The sequence below is a fragment of the Salvelinus fontinalis genome, chromosome 2 (genome assembly GCF_029448725.1).
Source record: "Salvelinus fontinalis isolate EN_2023a chromosome 2, ASM2944872v1, whole genome shotgun sequence".
Classification (NCBI taxonomy): Eukaryota; Metazoa; Chordata; class Actinopteri; order Salmoniformes; family Salmonidae; genus Salvelinus; species Salvelinus fontinalis.
The window spans coordinates 36,291,139-36,307,843 of NC_074666.1; the positions used below are offsets into that span (position 1 = coordinate 36,291,139).

Consider the following 16,705-nt stretch of genomic DNA (forward strand, 5'->3'; position numbering starts at 1 on the left):
AGTGCAAGAGTTTTCCAAATTCAACAGACATGCATCACATTAACCATCCTGATAATTCTGTAGCTCATTTCCAATTCGATTAATTTTTCTAAACTCTGTATAGAATAGGAATGGAGTTATAGGCCTACTCAGGATGGTTATAGGCAGAATATCACATTCAACCTAAACCATAGCCCATATAGCCCATCTATCCTATTTAAAAAGGACTGAAGACAGAAACATATCATTTGGTTCCATTTCAACATATTTATTAGTGAAACCAAAGTGTTGAAACATATATAAATTCAATTAAATAGCCTAGTACACACACCAACACTTTTTAAATGTTCAAATCAAAAGGCTAATGCACAAAACAACATGTAGAGGCGGATGCATCGCAAATTCAGAACCGTTGGACAGCAACATAGTAAACTAAGCACTGATCATTGGGAACAAGATCAGAGTGACTGCTAAGGCATGATCCATAAATTAAATAATTAAATAGATAGCCTAGCCTACCTAGCCTACAATCTATATGTTTAAATTAAAAGGCCTGATTAACTTGACATCAATAACTCAGCCACATCCTGAGTCCCCGGTGCCGACACATTCAGAAATCAAAAGACACATTCAGAAATATGGTTTAGTACTGGCAAAGGACAAGAGAACAAGAAACACTTTTCAATGAGAAAACAGAAATCCACTTAAAAAATTAAAAATAAGTCTGTCTTCAGTTGTAGCTTAAGATGCAATAGCCTACTCGTGATCATTTTAAGGAGAACAAAAACTACATAGTTTCACTATTTGGCATCTTCCCTAATTAATGGTTTGGCTACTTGAACAGAACTACGACCTATCACTCGCAGCCCACCTCTTCCAATGCATTGTGGAAAAGTGTGCATTAAATTCTGCTAGATGAAGAGCGGAATGAGTATAACATCCTGCCATTTAAAATATACTAGATTTTCGAAAATTCACATAGGCCTACTATAACACATTCCTTTTTTGCATACTGAGAAGGTGTAATGCGCGATTACGCTGTTTCCTGCTATTCGTTGATTTCAGTAGCACACCCCCATATCTAAGTGATTACTATGACATCCAGGCATTTAAAGTATACTCGATTTTCAAAATGTTGCATACTATTAAACATTTCCACATATTCAAATGGCTTACTATTTAGGACACAAGTACGGGTATTCGGACACGGCTACTGTGTGGAGCAGGGTTCCCCAACTGGCGGTCCGTAGGCCCCCCAAGTTTTCTGAGCAAATTATAATATTTTTTGTTGTTGTTGTTGGACATAAAGACTGTAAAAACACCAGGAAATCAGCTCCAAGTGATTTTAATTTGGGAAATCTGTTCCCAAGTATTCCCACTCATAATAGAGAGACACGTGATTGTATACAAATGATTACATGTTAGTCAAATATTATATCTGTTTGGGCTTGTAGTCTGCCAATTATTTTAAATTATGTTCCGCCCCAAGACCATCTGCTCAAGAAAAAATCAGCCCGCGGCTGAATTTAGTTGATGATCCCTGGTGTAGAGCAAACAGCTGCATTTAGCAGTGTGTGTCTGTGTGTGTGTCTGTGTTTCTGTGCGAGCGTGCATGCTTGAGTGTGTGCATGTGCATACGTGTCAGGAAAATCATAGATCACAGTTTTGATTTGGTCAAACCAGCAGCCATTTTGAAATAGTAACAGTAAGGTCTCAGAGCCTGATAAGAAAGCAGCAGTGATGGTAACTGTCAACGTAGCTAGCCTTACTGTGTTCCCTCCTCCCTTCAGTTCCACTAAATGGGGAATAGGCTCCATTTATTTCCTACATTCTGTCAGCATTCCTTCTGATATCAGCAATACTTTATGTCAAATAAGGCTTGCTTATAAAGTATCACATGCATGTTGTGAATTCTACTGATTATACAACGAGTGGGTATGGATGGGTATGTATCACCTTGAGTAATAGTTATTTTAAAGGTGCAAATAACAGTTGTTGCATACATTTTTGAACTTATAAAGGAATGATATGTTCCCATTGATTCTTGAAGAATATAACTTATAAATGCCTCAGGAACTTAGTTCAACTGTCACGCCTCATCAGAATACAAAATATAGGGTTGTTTTACTCCAGTGTTAAATTAAATGTAAACAAACACTATATAGCCTTAAAAGATGGTTAAAACTATAATTCTGATATCATGGATGGTCAGTCCTTGCATCCATAGATCTGTCTATGAATTTGAGAGTGTTAACATTTCTTCAGCCCCATCCCTCAGCTTTTTACAGAAATGGGCAGGGAGTACACTTTGTTATTATAACTACTGCTGATTGCTGCTTTAAAATAAATATTTTTACTGTTAATTCCCGTAAACCTAGCTCATTCTGTGCCTTTGCCAGCTCCCCTGTCATGTTCGTTGTCATGCCAATAATGGATAGGCTAAGGCGTGACATGGAATGAGAGATTATTTTAAACCTGCCCAGTTTTGTATAGTGAATGTGTGGGTGTTTAGAGGACAGTGGAGGGCATATCGGTGTGGACGTAGCAGGATTACACTCTTATAAAAAATGGAGCTATCTAGAACCTAAAAGGGTTCTTTGGCTGTTCCCATAGGAGAACCCTTTGAAGAACCATTTGGGTTCCAGGTAGAATCGTTTTGGGTTCCATGTTGAACACTTTTCACAGAGGGTTATACATGGATCCCAAAAGGGTTCTGCCTAGAACCAAAAAGGGTTCTACTTGGAACCGAAAAAAAGTTATCCTATGGGGACAACCGAAGAACCCTTTTGGAACCCTTTTGTAGGCATTGGTACACTATGTGTGCTTTATGACAGTGTATGTTGGCTCTCTAGACATTAACTTAACTTGATTGACAATGGTATTTTCCATGTCCTACATTCTTTAGTGGCGTTTTGCCCTCATTGCATGCGAAGAGCAAGGCACACTATGGTATCTGGGTGCTTGGGATAGTCAGGATCATAGACCTGGGTTCAAATGCTATTTGGAATCACTGTAAATACTTTAGATGGGCTTGATTGAGCATGCCTGACACTATGGACCTAATAGAATAGTTTAAAAAGTGCAAACCCTGCCCAGCTGGCACGCTAGACAGGCTAAGGCAAACACTCAAAGTATTTGAAAGATTTCAGATAGTATTTGAACCCAAGTTTGTTACAGTCAGGATCCCAGTTGGGTCCTTGCATCTTTCTTAAACTCATGCAAATGTTAAAATTACTCCCTGAGAGAGAACTTTCCAAATACACAAATCTCAAGGATAGTTCAAATCCAAAGCACCCGAGGGACCTAAATAAGGAATTAAGTCAGGCTTAAGTGCTTAATGTGAAACTATGGTTCACTTCACTCTGCTATTAGTGCAGGGGAAGTCATAGTTGAGGTTACAATGGAACGTCAGGAATGCCATGACATTACGAAGTCCAACCACACTGGATGTCTGAGTCAAGACATTTGCCAACCAACCCAGTCTTAGAATAATCATCCCTCAAGCTTCATGAGGTGGAGTGAGAAAAACACATCACCATGTTAGAGACAGATATATAGATTGTTTATGGGTTCCCCAGGTCTATGCCATTGCCTTGGAATCAAACATACGGTTTCATCCCAGAAGACTGATTGTTTACATCAGACATTTGACAGTAAACAGTATGGTGGTGGTGACTCACTACTAAACACCACCAAATCTAAGGCTGTTATGTAAAGCTGACCCAACCCTGGCTAGGGCTGCTCTGACAGTAGTGTCACAGGACAAGACAGGTATCCTGACCCTGTAATTGCTGGCCTGTCTGTGTCTCTAAGGCTCAGCCTTCACTGTCTGTTTTTCTCTCACCATTATTATCTCGTACCTGATTTGTGTCTGAACCACGATCTGTGGCCAAGGATTGAGATCCAAATCTGTGTACCAACACAAACAGAAGCAGGCATGCACGCACACAAAAACACACACACACACATGCACACACACACACACACACACACACACACACACACACACACACTACTTTTTCTGTCCAGACTGAGTTTGAATTGATCTGCATAATCGATAATGATGAAAATCAATCTTGTATATTATATAATGTATGTAGAATTTGTTCATGTTTATATACACTGAGTGTACAAAACATTAGGAACACCTGCTCTTTCCATGACATAGACTGAAGCCAGGTGAAAACTATGACCCCTTATTGATGTCACTTGTTAAATCCTCTTCAGTCAGTGTAGATGAAGGGGAGGAGACAGTTTAAGAAGGCTTTTTAAGCCTTGAGACAATAGAGACAAGGATTGTGTATGTGTGCCATTCAGAGAGTGAATAGCCAAGACAAAAGATTTAAGTGCCTTTGAACGGGGTATGGTAATAGGTGCCAGGCAAACCGGTTTGAGTAGGTCAAGAACTGCAACGCTGCTGGGTTGCTCAACAGTTTCCTGTGTGTATCAAGAATGGTCCACTACCCAAAGGACGTCCAGCCAATTTGACACAACTTTGGGAAGCATTGGAGTCAACATGGGCCGGCATCTCTGTGGAATGCTTTCGACACCTTGTAGAGTCCATGCCCCGACGATTTGAGGCTGTTCTGAGTGTAAAAGGGGGTGCAACTCAATATTACAGTAGGAAGGTGTTCCAAAAGTTTTGTACACTCAGTGTATAGCATCCATGTATGAAATGTTGTATTATGCTCCTACATCAAACTGTTGAGTGAACTGTTTTTTTCTCTGTCTATATGTCTGTCTGTCCTTTCAGGACATTGATGAGTTGATGCACACGGACAGACCGGACTGGCAGAGTGTCATGCAGTACGTTTCTCAGATCTACAAGTACTTTGAGACTTGACCAGAGAACAGGGGGCGGAGGAGGAGGAAGAAAGGATGCACTGCAGCACTTTCTGTACGGTCCATGTCCCCTTCTCACAACATGGAACCCTAGAACCCTTATTCCTCAAACACACTGACTGAACCCCCTCAACTGACCCTCACATCCTCCTCAACACTAAAAGTTTGAACTTGCTTGGAGTTACTGTTTTTCCTACGTACATAATGGTACAATCGACACTTTGTGTTAAAATGCTGAGATCTGTGACTGCAAATAAGAAATATAAAACCTTGTTAGCCCTTACATGGAAAGACATGATGCAATTATTTTTTATTGTTTATGTTGAAGTCCAATGATTATTTAGAAATTATACTTTAAAGGGTTAGTTCACCTAAATTACAAAATTACATATTGGTTTCCTTATCCTGTAAGCAGTCTATGGACAAGGTATGACAGCAACCCATGCATTTTTTTAGTTTCCTTGATACTGTTTCCAAATGCTAATGTTTTAGCATTTGTGGCACAAATCCCATTCAAGTAATGGTACCGATATTAGCATTGTTCGCACATGTCCAAATTATCCGAAAGTATCTAAAATGGATTATGAGCTCAACAAAGTCACTTATAGATGGTTTAAACATGATTGGCGAAAAATGCTAATACCATTACTTGAATGGGATTTGTGCCACACATGCTAAAACATTATCATTTGGAAACAGCGCCAGGGAAACTAAACCAAAGTATGGATTCCTGTCATACCGTCTCCATAGACTACTTACCAAGGTTATTGTGGTAAATTAAAACTGACATTAAAACAAAAACGAATCATTATAAATGATTGAGTAAACTGAAATAAAATAATTAACAACCCGTTTGAAAAACTAAAACTATACTGAAACTATTATCTTTGACTCCAAAACGAACTAAAATAAAATAAAACACATTGAATGAAACATTGAATTAAACCATCACAACAAAAATGTTATGGATTTTCAATCCTTTGGGGGGTTTTCAAACAACTAGAATTTCTGCTGACCCCCCCCCCCCAAATCTAACAACACAACCTTAAAATCTGAAAATTTATATTTTTACATCAACAAATAACCTTCAATTCATTACATTTTCATCTCGCTCATCAAATTTTTTGAACCAAATAATACATCCCCCGCAACCCCGAATTTGAATACCACTGGAAACGAATACATCATATTGTAATTTGGTGAACTATCGCTTTAAAGGAGAAGCCTATCAAATCAAATTGACTGCTTTCCGTTCGTCCAAAATAAACCATTGCCTTTGTTTTTGTTTACGAGACAGACCCAAGTTGCCATCTATTGGCACTACAATGAATTGACAACACTACATGTAGCTCTGAATAATATTTTACAGTCACACTATTTAATGAAAATGTGTTATTATTAATAAGGAATGTCTTTGCTGTTTAAGCACTGTGGGCCTGACTGACTGACTCAATTAAACCATTATATGGTGTCCTTTAGCAACTGTTGTTTTGGGGTTTTGCACAGCAATATGATTTTGTCTCCAGCAAGCCTCTTTCAGCTGTAGCTATCATACTGGGGATGGTCGAGGGAACATAACTGCAAAAGGTGTTGAAACTAGGACAATTCCGAAGATGTCATCCAAATGTACCATGAGAGACAATCCGGAATGAACCAACAACCCTGAATGTTTAGCTTCAGTCACGGTTAGTCTCTGAAAAAGGAAGTACTGCAGTACAGTATTTATTTATATATGTGCTCAGAAATGTGAGAATGATGCAGGAAGTCAGATGTACAGTTGAAGTCGGATGTTTACATACACTTATGTTGGAGTCATTTAAACTTGTTTTTCAACCACTCCACAAATTTCTTGTTAACAAACTATAGTTTTGGCAAGTCGGTTAGGACATCTACTTTGTGCATGACACAAGTCATTTTTCCAACAATTGTTTACAGACAGATTATTTCACTTATAATTCACTGTATCACAATTCCAGTGGGTCAGAAGTTTACATACACTAAGTTGACTGTGCCTTTGAACAGCTTGGAAAATTCCAGAAAATTATGTTATGGCTTTAGAAGCTTCTGATAGGCTAATTGACATAATTTGAGTCAATTAGAGGTGTACCTATGGATGTATTTCAAGGCCTACCTTCAAACGTAGTGCTTCTTTGCTTGACATCATGGGAAAATCAAAAGAAATCAGCCAAGACTTCAGAAAAAAATTGTAGACCTCCACAAGTCTGGTTCTTCCTTGGGAGCAATTTCCAAACGCCTGAATGTACCACGTTCATCTGTACAAACAATAGTATGCAAGTATAAACACCATTGGACCACGCAGCCGTCATACCGCTCAGGAAGGAGACGCGTTCTGTCTCCTAGAGATGAACGTACTTTGGTGCGAAAAGTGCAAATCAATCCCAGAACAACAGCAAAGGACCTTGTGAAGCTGCTGGAAACAGGTACAAAAGTATCTAAATCCACAGTAAAACGAGTCCTATATTGACATAACCTGAAAGGCTGCTCAGCAAGGAAGAAGCCACTGCTCCAAAACCGCCATAAAAAATCCAGACTACGGTTTGTAACTGCACATGGGGACAAAGATCGTACTTTTTGGAGAAATGTCCTCTGGTCTGAGGAAACAAAAGTAGAACTGTTAGGCCATAATGACCATCGTTATGTTTGGAGGAAAAAGGCTGAGGCTTGCAAGCCGAAGAACACCATCCCAACCGCAAAGCACAGGGGTGGCAGCATCATGTTATGGGGGTGCTTTGCTGCAGGAGGGACTGGTGCACTTCACAAAATAGATGGAATCATCAGGCAGGAAAATTATGTGGATATATTGAAGCAACATCTCAAGACATCAGTCAGGAAGTTAAAGCTTGGTCGCAAATGGGTCTTCCAAATGGACAATGATCCCAAGCATACTTCCAAAGTTGTGGCATAATGGCTTAAGGACAACAAAGTCAAGCTATTGGAGTGGCCATCACAAAGCCCTGACCTCAAGCCTACAAACCTGACTCAGTTACACCAGCTCTGTCAGGAGGAATGGGCCAAAATTCACCCAACTTATTGTGGGAAGCTTGTCGAAGGCTAACCGAAACGTTTGACCCAAGTTAAACAATTTAAAGGCAATGCTACCAAATACTAATTGAGTGTATGTAAACTTATGACCCACTGGGAATGTGATAAAATAAATCAAAGCTGAAATAAATCATTCTCTTTACTATTATTCTGACATTTCACATTCTTAAAATAAAGTGGTGATCCTAACTGACCTGAGACAGGGAATGTTTACTCTGATTAAATGTCAGGAATTGTGAAAAACTGAGTTTAAATGTATTTGGCTAAGGTGTATGTAAACTTCCGACTTCAACTGTATGTGAGCGTTTTCTATTACAGAGAGAGAGATTTCTGAGATTTGCTCAGAGGTGGAAGCCTCCTCTGGACTAAGTGACAGATGGATATTGTTAAATAAAGTATTTTGTCAATCATCACTGGTCATTCTCACACTCTCTTTTGTGTGTGTGTGTGTGTGTGCCTGCATGTGTGTTAGATGTGATCGGTTGTCATCTAAAGCCTTGTTTATAACATGTAACAGGTGTCCTGTGTCTTGATCTTCTCCACATTCACATTTTCAATCATTAAAGTAGCTGTCCAGTGTTGCAGGTTTCTATGAAGTATAACCTAGAATTAATTACAATGTGAATTAAATAGATTTCGTTCCCAAAAAGTATAATTAAGGATGTTAAAAACCTGTTATTTTCTGTGCCCCTGCAAGGCCTGTGAGGAAACAACAGAATGGTTTGGGCTTGTACCGATCAAAAACAGCTGATTTGCCAGCTCAGCCAATTCGAAGTGAATGCACTTGGATATTCAAATGAGCTACCAACTCTATGTCCCACCTACTGGCTAGCAGACTTGCTTTATTTTACCCAGGCGGTAGCTTAACCAAGACAAATAGTTTGGATGGATTCAGGATTTGGAAAAGCATTATGGAACTACTATGGCTCTTTATTATAACAGCAATAAATGCAGATTGATTATTTCACAAACATGAGTTGTTTCTGTCCATTGCTTGTACCTATTCCTCATTTTTTTCTTGTTAGCTAGCTAACTAGCTGCTACCTACATCAGTCAACAGCCAACTAGGATTGTATTCAATCTGTAACGCTGAAGCTTTATAGATTATGCGATAGAGCGGGTCAAGAGCTGAAATGCAATGTAAACGTAATTTCCAATTGAGCCGGCATATGCAGCGTTTACTGTGAATGCAGGCTCTGCTAAAGCGGGAACATTGCCTTTAAATTTCAATCACACTGTAAAGCTGAACTTCCGCGATGCCGATTGAATAGAGCCCCTAGGTTTCCTCTTGACGTCCAACTTTTAGCAACAAACCAAAGTATTTGAAATAGAAGTGACTGGTGAAATAGATGTTGTAAAGGCTTCCTTTTAGCTAAACACCATCTGTGGATTGCTTGGCTCTACTAACTACCTTCTGTTTAGAGTGCAGTGCACTCCTGATTCTGTCTCCCCTACAAGAGAATTCAGACCAGAGAGTGAGTTAGCCTATATATTTTTGTATGTATTGATGATTTAAATGGTTTGGTATTGGTATTTTGGTATTTTATTAGGATCCCCATTAGCTGTTGCAAAATCAGCAGCTACTCTTCCTGGGGTCCACACAAAACATGAAACATGGCATAATACAGAACATTAATAGACAAGAACAGCTCAAAGACAGGACTACATAAAAAAAATGTAAAGGCACACATAGCCTACATATCAGTACATACACACAAACTATCTAGGTCAAATAGGGGAGAGGCGTTGTGTCGTGAGGTGTTGCTTCATCTGTTTTTTTAAACCAGGTTTGCTGTTTATTTGAGCAATATGAGATGGAACGGAGTGCCATGCAATAATTGCTCTATATAATAATGTACGCTTTCTTGAATTTGTTCTAGATTTGGGGACTGTGAAAAGACCCCTGGTGGCATGTTTGGTGGGGTAAGTGTGTGTCAGAGCTGTGTGTAAGTTGACTATACAAACCATTTGGGATTTTCAACACATGAATGTTTCTTATAAAAATAAGAAGTGTTGCAGTCAGCCTCTCCTCAACTCTTAGCCAAGAGAGAATGGCATCTATAGTATTTATATCAGCCCTCTGATTACAATGAAGAGCAAGACGTGATTCTCTGTTCTGGGCCAGTTGCAGCTTAACTTGGTCTTTCCTTGCAACACCGGACTGCACGACTGGACAATAATCAAGATAAGATAAAACTAGCCTGCAGGACTTGCTTTGTGGAGTGGGGTGTTACAGACAGACCTCTCCACATCTTTACAACCATTGAATATATATGTTTTGACCATGACAGTTTACAATCTAAGGTAACGCCAATTAATTTAATCTCCTCAACTTGTCAGACCATCATTACCAAATTCAGCTGAGGTCTAGAACTTAAGGAATGATTTGTACCAAATACAATTATCTTAGTGTTAGAGATGTTCAGGAACAGTTTATTACTAGCCACCCATTCCAAAACAGACTGCAACTCTTTGTTAAGGGTTTCAGAGACTTCATTAGCTGTGAGAGAGATGCCCTGCGGTACGCCACACTTTACGTGTTTGACATTAGAGATGCTTCCATTAAAAAAACAACCTTATAGTTCTATTAGATAGACAGCTCTGAATCCACAGTATGGCAGAGGTTGAAAAGCAATAACACATACGTTTTTTCAACAACAGTTTATGGTCAATAATACGGCTGCACTGAAATCTAACAATACAGCTCCCACAATCTTCTTATTATCAATTTCTTTGAAACCAATCATCAGTTATTTGTGTCAGTGCAGTACATGTTAAGTGCCCTTCTCTATAAGCATGCTGAAAGTCTGTTGTTAATTTGTTTTTACAGAGAAATAGCATTGTATTTGGTCAAACACAATTTTTTCCAACAGTTTGCTAAGAGCTGGTAGCAAGTTTATAGGTCTGCTGTTAGAACCAGTAAAGGCCGCTTTACCACTCTTGGGTAGCGGAATTACTTTGGCTTCCCTCCAGGCCTGAGGACAAAGACTTTCCCCTAGACTCAGATATGACAGAAAGGGGTAACTATACAGTCAGCTACCATCCTCAGTAGCTTTCCATCTAAGTTGTCAATGCCAGGAGGTTTGTCATTATTGATCGATAATAATTTTTCCTCCTCCCACACTAACATTACAGAATTCAAACTGGCGATGCTTTTCTTTCATTATTAGTTGTTTATGCATGAATACGATGGCTCACTGTTCATTGTTGCATTTCCTGCCTAAGTTTGCCCACTTTGCCAATGAAGTAATCATAAAAATAATTGGCAACATCAAATGGTTTTGTGATGAATAAGCCATCTGATTCGATGAAAGATGGAGATAATGTCACATTCCTGACCTTATTTCCTTTGTTTAGCCTTGTTTAGTTGGTCAGGACGTGAGCTGGGTGGGCATTCTATGTTATGTGTTCCTATGTTGGGTTCATTGTATTAGCCTGATATGGTTCTCAATCAGGGGCAGGTGTTTTACGTTTCCTCTGATTGAGAACCATATTAAGGTAGGCTGTTCTCACTGTTTGTTTGTGGGTGATTGTTGCTGTGTCTGTGTTTGTTCGCCACACGGTACTGTTTCGTTCGTTCGTTCCTTCCTGTTCGTGCGTTCATATTTTATGTTCTCAAGTTCAGGTCTGTTAACGTCGTTTTGTTATTTTGTATTTTGTCAGTGTTCTGTTTTGTTGGAAATCATTAAAATTCAACATCATGAACATTCACCACGCTGTGCCTTGGTCCTCCTCTCTTCCACATAAAGACGAGCGTTACAGATAAATTTGTCTTTCTGCCCATAATTTCAATTAAAGTACTCCAAAGAACTCCATTGATATTGGTTTCATAATACTGTTTCTTCTTCTTTTTGTTGAGTTTAGTCACATCATTTCTTAATTTGCAGTAAGTCAACCGGTTAGATGTGCAGCCAGACTTATTAGCCACTCCTTTTGCCCCATCTCTTTCAACCATAGTTCTTCAATTCCTCATCAATCCATGGAGCCTTAACAGTTCTAACAGTCAGTTTCTTAACAGGTTCATGTTTATCAATAATTGGAAGAACCAATCATCAAGTGCAGCGTCTGGATGCACCTCATTAACCACATCAGACCAACAAATATTTTTGACATCTTTCACATAAGATTCACAGCAAAGTATTTTGTATGATCTCTTATACACTATTTTAGGCCCAGCTGTTGTAACTTTGGCTTTCCTGGATATAGCCACTATATTGTAATCACTGCATCCAATGAGCACGGATACAACTTTAGAACAAAGTTCTACAGTATTAGTAAAAATGTGATCAATACATGTGGATGATCTTGTTCCTGTAGTGTTTGTAAACACCCTGGTAGGTTGATTAATAATTAATAACCTGAACCAGATTACAGGCACAGTAAGAAGTTTCCTCTTGAGCGGACAGATTAAAATGTCCAGATTCGTCTACACTTGTAAGATATCCAGACACAATGTATGCCTGACTACCTCAGGAAGTGGGCAGGGAGATCTGATCACGTCATATCACCATGTGTCTTTTGATTATCTACACCTGTCAGAATGTGGACAAGATCAGGAATAAGGATGCATGTTAGAACCAGGTATGGTGCTTGAGTGAGTTACTGTAGGTACCCATGTATTAATTTTCCCTCTCCTTTTGTTAAGGGTTATAGTGGGAAGTGGACAGGTGTTTCTAATCCAGAATTAGAGTAGCTTTCATAAATTAGAGTAAAATACACCATATGGGATGTTATGTTACAGCTTTTCAACATAACAATATTATTTGATGTGTGATGCAGCAAGGTTGTAGTCAGTGTTGTGTGTCCATCGCCCTGGATGGTACCACTTTTAATTGGGTTTTGTGGCGGATGAATCAGAATTAGTTGGGTAACATAGATAAATAAGATGTTTTATTTATATAATATGCCTATGTGAGATACTTGTCATTAGGATGTATCCTTTTGGACTATAGTGTTGGCAGTTGCACTTTTCCCTAAGCTGGGGCTCAGTCACTTGGGGCCCAGAGAGGGGAGAGGTCAGGCCTGTCTTTCACATGTCCCTGGTGCTATGCAGAATATCAGAAAGGGAAGAGGACAGAATCGAACATTGTCTTCATATGTGAATGTGTCTTTACCTATTCTTAAACCATGTGAAGGGATGGCGTGATTAATGGGGAACCAATTACTTGTCTCCACAATGTCTGTGCGCTTGTCCTGGGATAGTGTATGACCTAGAGGCTCACTCCCCTCAGTAAGCTTGTCCAGGAGTGGGGTCAAGAGGGGGTTTGCTTGAGATGGGAGTATCTAGAGTTGACAATTGAGTTATGCCTTGGATGAGGTAATGTTTTTGTACTATGAAGTACCAGGAACGAGATTAGAACCTCGTTTTAGAGACCAAACTGAGCGATAATTTATAGCGAATGCTATCTGGCTAAGGGATACTCCTTTCTCAAGTAAAAGTCCCTTTGTGAAGAGTTCCTAAGATCTGTGGTTCGTCATGTAAGTTGAGAGGGGTGTATCTTGGCTATAAAAGATCTTTGTATTTTTCTGTAGTCACTCCCATTTTCATTCCCAAAATTCATTATAGATAGTGAATTGTTGAAAGTCAAAGGGCTATTGTAAAGCTCATATTATTAAAGATTAAGTTTAAGTTTAACTCTGACTGGTGTGTGGTTTGTAACTCTCCTCATTTGGTAATACATGAAAATGTCACCACAGTTTCCAGAAAGCCTATTAAACCTCTGTGCCAGGGTTGTAAAAGTGTTTGTGTATGGGAAGACAGTGGAAAATGGGGAGGTATTTTTGTTTTGCCATCAGGGGCATTGTTATATCCTAATAGATTTCTAAAGTTACTTCATAGTGCAGACAGGCTGGTGCGAGCCTTACAAACAGGTGAGTGCATTCTCCATATCCTTCTCCATATCCTGTTGGTCCCATGTTTCATGAGCTGGAATAAAAGATCCCAGAAATTATCCATATGCACAAATGTATTTACATCCCTGTTAGTAATAATTTCTCCTTTGCCTAGATAATACATCCACCTGACAGGTGTGGCATATCAAGAAGCTGATTAGACAGCATGATCATTACACAGGTGCACCTTGTGCTTAGGACAATAAAGGCCAGTTTTGTCACACAATATAATGCCACAGATGCCTCAAGTTTTGAGGAAGTGTGCAATTGGCATGCTGACTGCAGAAATGTTCACCAGAGCTGTTGCCAGAGAATTGAATGTTCATTTCTCTGCCATTAGCCGCCTCCAACATCGTTTTAGAGGATTTGTCAAAATGTCCAACCGGCCTCACAACCACAGACCAAGTGTAACCACGCCAGCCCAGGACCTCCCCATCCGGCTTCTTCACCTGTGGGATTGTCTGAGACCAGCCACCCAGACAGCTGATGAAACTGTGGTTTTGCACAACTGAAGAATTGCTGCACAAAAGTTAAGGAAAATAAACACAATTGCATTTTATTGATGGCAATTTCAATGTACAGCGATACCGTAACGAGATCTTGAGGCCCATTGTCGTGCTGTTCATCCGCCGCCATCATCTCATATTTCAGCATGATAATGCACGGCCCCATGTCACAAGGATCTCTACACAATTCCTGGAAGCTGAAAATGTCCCAGTTCTTCCATGGCCTTCATACTCACCAGACATGTGCTAAATACGGCTGCTAGAATCCTGACTAGAACCCAAAAATGTGATCATATTACTCCAGTGCTAGCCTCCCTACACTGGCTTCCCTTAAGGCAAGGGCTGATTTCAAGGTTTTACTGCTAACCTACAAAGCATTACATGGGCTTGCTCCTACCTATCTTTCCGATTTGGTCCTGCCATACATACCTACACGTACGCTACGGTCACAAGACGCAGGCCTCCTAATTGTCCCTAGAATTTCTAAGCAAACAGCTGGAGGCAGGGCTTTCTCCTATAGAGCTCCATTTTTATGGAATGGTTTGCCTACCCATGTGAGAGATGCAGACTCGGTCTCAACCTTTAAGTCTTTAATGAAGACTCATCTCTTCAATAGGTCATAGGATTGAGTGTAGTCTGGCCCAGGAGTGTGAAGGTGAACGGAAAGGCTCTGGAGCAACGAACCGCCCTTGCCGTCTCTGCCTGGCTGGTTCCCCTCTCTCCACTGGGATTCTCTGCCTCTAACCCTATTACAGGGGCTGAGTCACTGGCTTACTGGTGCTCTTCCATGCCGTCCCTAGGAAGGTGCGTCACTTGAGTGGGTTGAGTCGCTGACGTGATCTTCCTGTTTGGGTTGGCGCCCCCCCTTGGGTTGTGCCGTGGCGGAGATCTTTGTGGGCTATACTCGGCCTTGTCTCAGGATGGTAAGTTGGTGGTTGAAGATATCACTCTAGTGGTGTGTGGGCTGTGCTTTATAGGGTTATATCCTGCCTGTTTGGCCCTTTACGGGGGTATCATCGGATGGGGCCACAGTGTCTCCTGACCCCTCCTGTCTCAGCCTCCAGTATTTATGCTGCAGGAGTTTATGTGTCGGGGGCTAGGGTCAGTCTGTTATATCTGGAGTACTTCTCCTGTCTTATCCGGTGTCCTGTGTGAATTTAAGTATGCTCTCTCTAATTCTCTCTTTCTTTCTCTCTCTCTGAGGACCTGAGCCCTAGAACCATGCCTCAGGACTACCTGGCATGATGACTCCTTGCTGTCCCCAGTCCACCTGGTCGTGCTGCTGCTCCAGTTTCAACTGTTCTGCCTGCGGCTATGGAACCCTGACCTGTTCACCGGACGTGCTACCTGTCCCAGACCTGCAGTTTTCAACTCTCTAGAGACAGCAGGAGCGGTAGAGATACTCTCAATGATCGGCTATGAAAAGCCAACTGACATTTACTCCTGAGGTTCTGACTTGTTGCAGCCTCGACAACTACTGTGATTATTATTATTTGACCATGCTGGTCATTTATGAACATTTGAACATCTTGGCCATGTTCTGTTATAATCTCCACCCGGCACAGCCAGAAGAGCACTGGCCACCCCTCATAGCCTGGTTCTAGGTTTCTTCCTAGGTTTCGGCCTTTCTAGGGAGTTTTTCCTAGCCACCGTACTTCTACACCTGCATTGCTTGCTGTTTGGGGTTTTAGGCTGGGTTTCTGTACAGCACTTTGAGATATCAGCAGATGTAAGAAGGGCTATATAAACAAATTTGATTTGATGTCACCCATTGAGCATGTTTGGGATGCTCTGGGCGTGTACGACAGCGTGTTCCAATTCCCGCCAATATCCATCAATTTTGCACAACCCTTGAAGAAGAGTGGGACAACAATCCACAGGCCACAATCAACAGCCTGATCAACACAATGTGAAGGAGTTGTGAAGTTCTGCATGACGCAAATGGTGGTCACAACAGATATTGACTGGTTTTCAGATCCACGCCCCTACCTTTTTTTTTAAGGTATCTGTGACCAACAGATGCATATCTGTATTCCCAGCCATGTGAAATCCATAAATTAGGGCCTAATTATTTTATTTCCTTATATGAACTGTAAAATCTTTGAAATTGTTGCATTTTTACATTTATATTTTTGTTCAGTGTAAAAAGAAGGAAATGATCCTAGACTGAACACATCTTCATTGTTAACTGGCTAACATGAACTAAGCTAGGAGTTAGGTTAAAGGGTTAAGGTTAGGGGAAGGGTTAGCTAAAAGGGTTGGAGTTAAAAAGTTGCTAATTAGCTAAAATTGTCTGTGATGAGATTTGAACACTCAACCTTTGGATTACTAGACGTTTGCGTTATACACCTACCAGTCCACCCTGACCAACCACCCTCCTTTCATTGCCTTAATAACCTTCTTTCAAATGTAACATAATCATA

At 40.4% G+C, this 16,705-nt stretch overlaps 1 protein-coding gene across 3 annotated transcripts in view; it reads left to right on the forward strand.

Annotated features, from left to right (window-relative positions):
- Positions 1-8,297, forward strand: part of LOC129817786 (cytospin-B-like) — a 195,097-nt gene extending 186,800 nt beyond the window's left edge. For all 3 annotated transcript variants that reach the window (XM_055873348.1, XM_055873355.1, XM_055873364.1), the window contains one exon: positions 4,733-8,297. In XM_055873348.1, coding sequence (XP_055729323.1) covers positions 4,733-4,822 — 90 coding nt within the window. In that variant the 3' untranslated portion in view covers positions 4,823-8,297. The remainder of the gene's footprint in view (positions 1-4,732) is intronic.
- The last annotated feature ends 8,408 nt before the right edge of the window (positions 8,298-16,705 follow it).